Source organism: Cariama cristata, unplaced genomic scaffold (assembly GCF_000690535.1).
Source record: "Cariama cristata isolate BGI_N322 unplaced genomic scaffold, ASM69053v1 scaffold32465, whole genome shotgun sequence".
Classification (NCBI taxonomy): domain Eukaryota; kingdom Metazoa; phylum Chordata; class Aves; order Cariamiformes; family Cariamidae; genus Cariama; species Cariama cristata.
This window is the reverse complement of record NW_009617637.1, coordinates 1,427-2,274: the sequence shown is the minus strand read 5'-3', so window position 1 is coordinate 2,274 and position 848 is coordinate 1,427. Positions and strand designations below refer to the sequence as shown.

Sequence of the window (848 nt, the reverse complement as noted above, 5' to 3'; positions counted from 1 at the left end):
TTGATAGCACTTTTGAAAAACAGATGACTTATTCGTATACACTTATTTTTTTATTTGTTATGCTTTTTTTTTGGAACATTTTTTGGTATATTTGTACGAGTGTAGCATTGCAAATTGTATCACAACTATGCAAGAAAATTTCAGGTTGGAGGAAAATAATTCCTGTTCCAGAGCATGAGTGAAGTATTTCTTTTTACTTTGACCAATGAGAATATCAACTTTGTAAAGTACTGAAATGTATCTGAGAGGATCAAACTTATCTAACAGGAAATTGACAAAATTGATTTTAAAAACCATTGGAACCAATGGAGAGTAATAGAATAAGCATATTTTTTATCTTCATGTAGAAACGCACAACAGCAGTACTGCTTAATGTTATTGATTGACACTGTCAATTATTTCCTGTGTTCCCCTGTGCAGAGAATTTATCAGCCACCTCCGGCTCTACAGAGCCTTTTATGGCGGCCTGGCTGATCATTTGTGCGGTAATGAGTTGGCAGCTGCTGATGGACTCCCATGTTGGAATGGAGAAGATGTTGTAAAAAGGTACCTTTCTGACTCACTTTTGTCTTGTCTTTTGTATTTCGTGTTTCTCTAAAGTAGCTTCCAAGTTGAGTCAAGTATGTTGTTTCCCTAGGTATGTGTCAAGGTTAATTTGAAAAACAAATCAGTGTGGGTTTCTTTCTCTCTGGCTTCACCTGTAAACAGGAAAAAAAAATCCCCCCACATCTCCGTTTTGAGGAAAAAAAAAGAATTCTGCTCTTCTTCAGACATTTTTCCTTCAAATTTAGGCACCTAAACATATACCAGAAAAGAAGCTGGATTGACATTTGCAAAATACAGTTGGA

The 848-nt window shown here is 35.6% G+C and overlaps 1 protein-coding gene across 1 annotated transcript in view; it reads left to right on the top strand.

Annotated features, from left to right (window-relative positions):
• Positions 1-546, top strand: part of GPC5 (glypican 5) — a gene marked incomplete at both ends in the record, with an annotated part of 18,809 nt that extends 18,263 nt beyond the window's left edge. Inside the window, one exon of the mRNA XM_009700593.1 lies at positions 421-546. Within this exon, the coding sequence (XP_009698895.1) occupies positions 421-546 (126 nt within the window). The remainder of the gene's footprint in view (positions 1-420) is intronic.
• Positions 547-848: the final 302 nt, after the last annotated feature.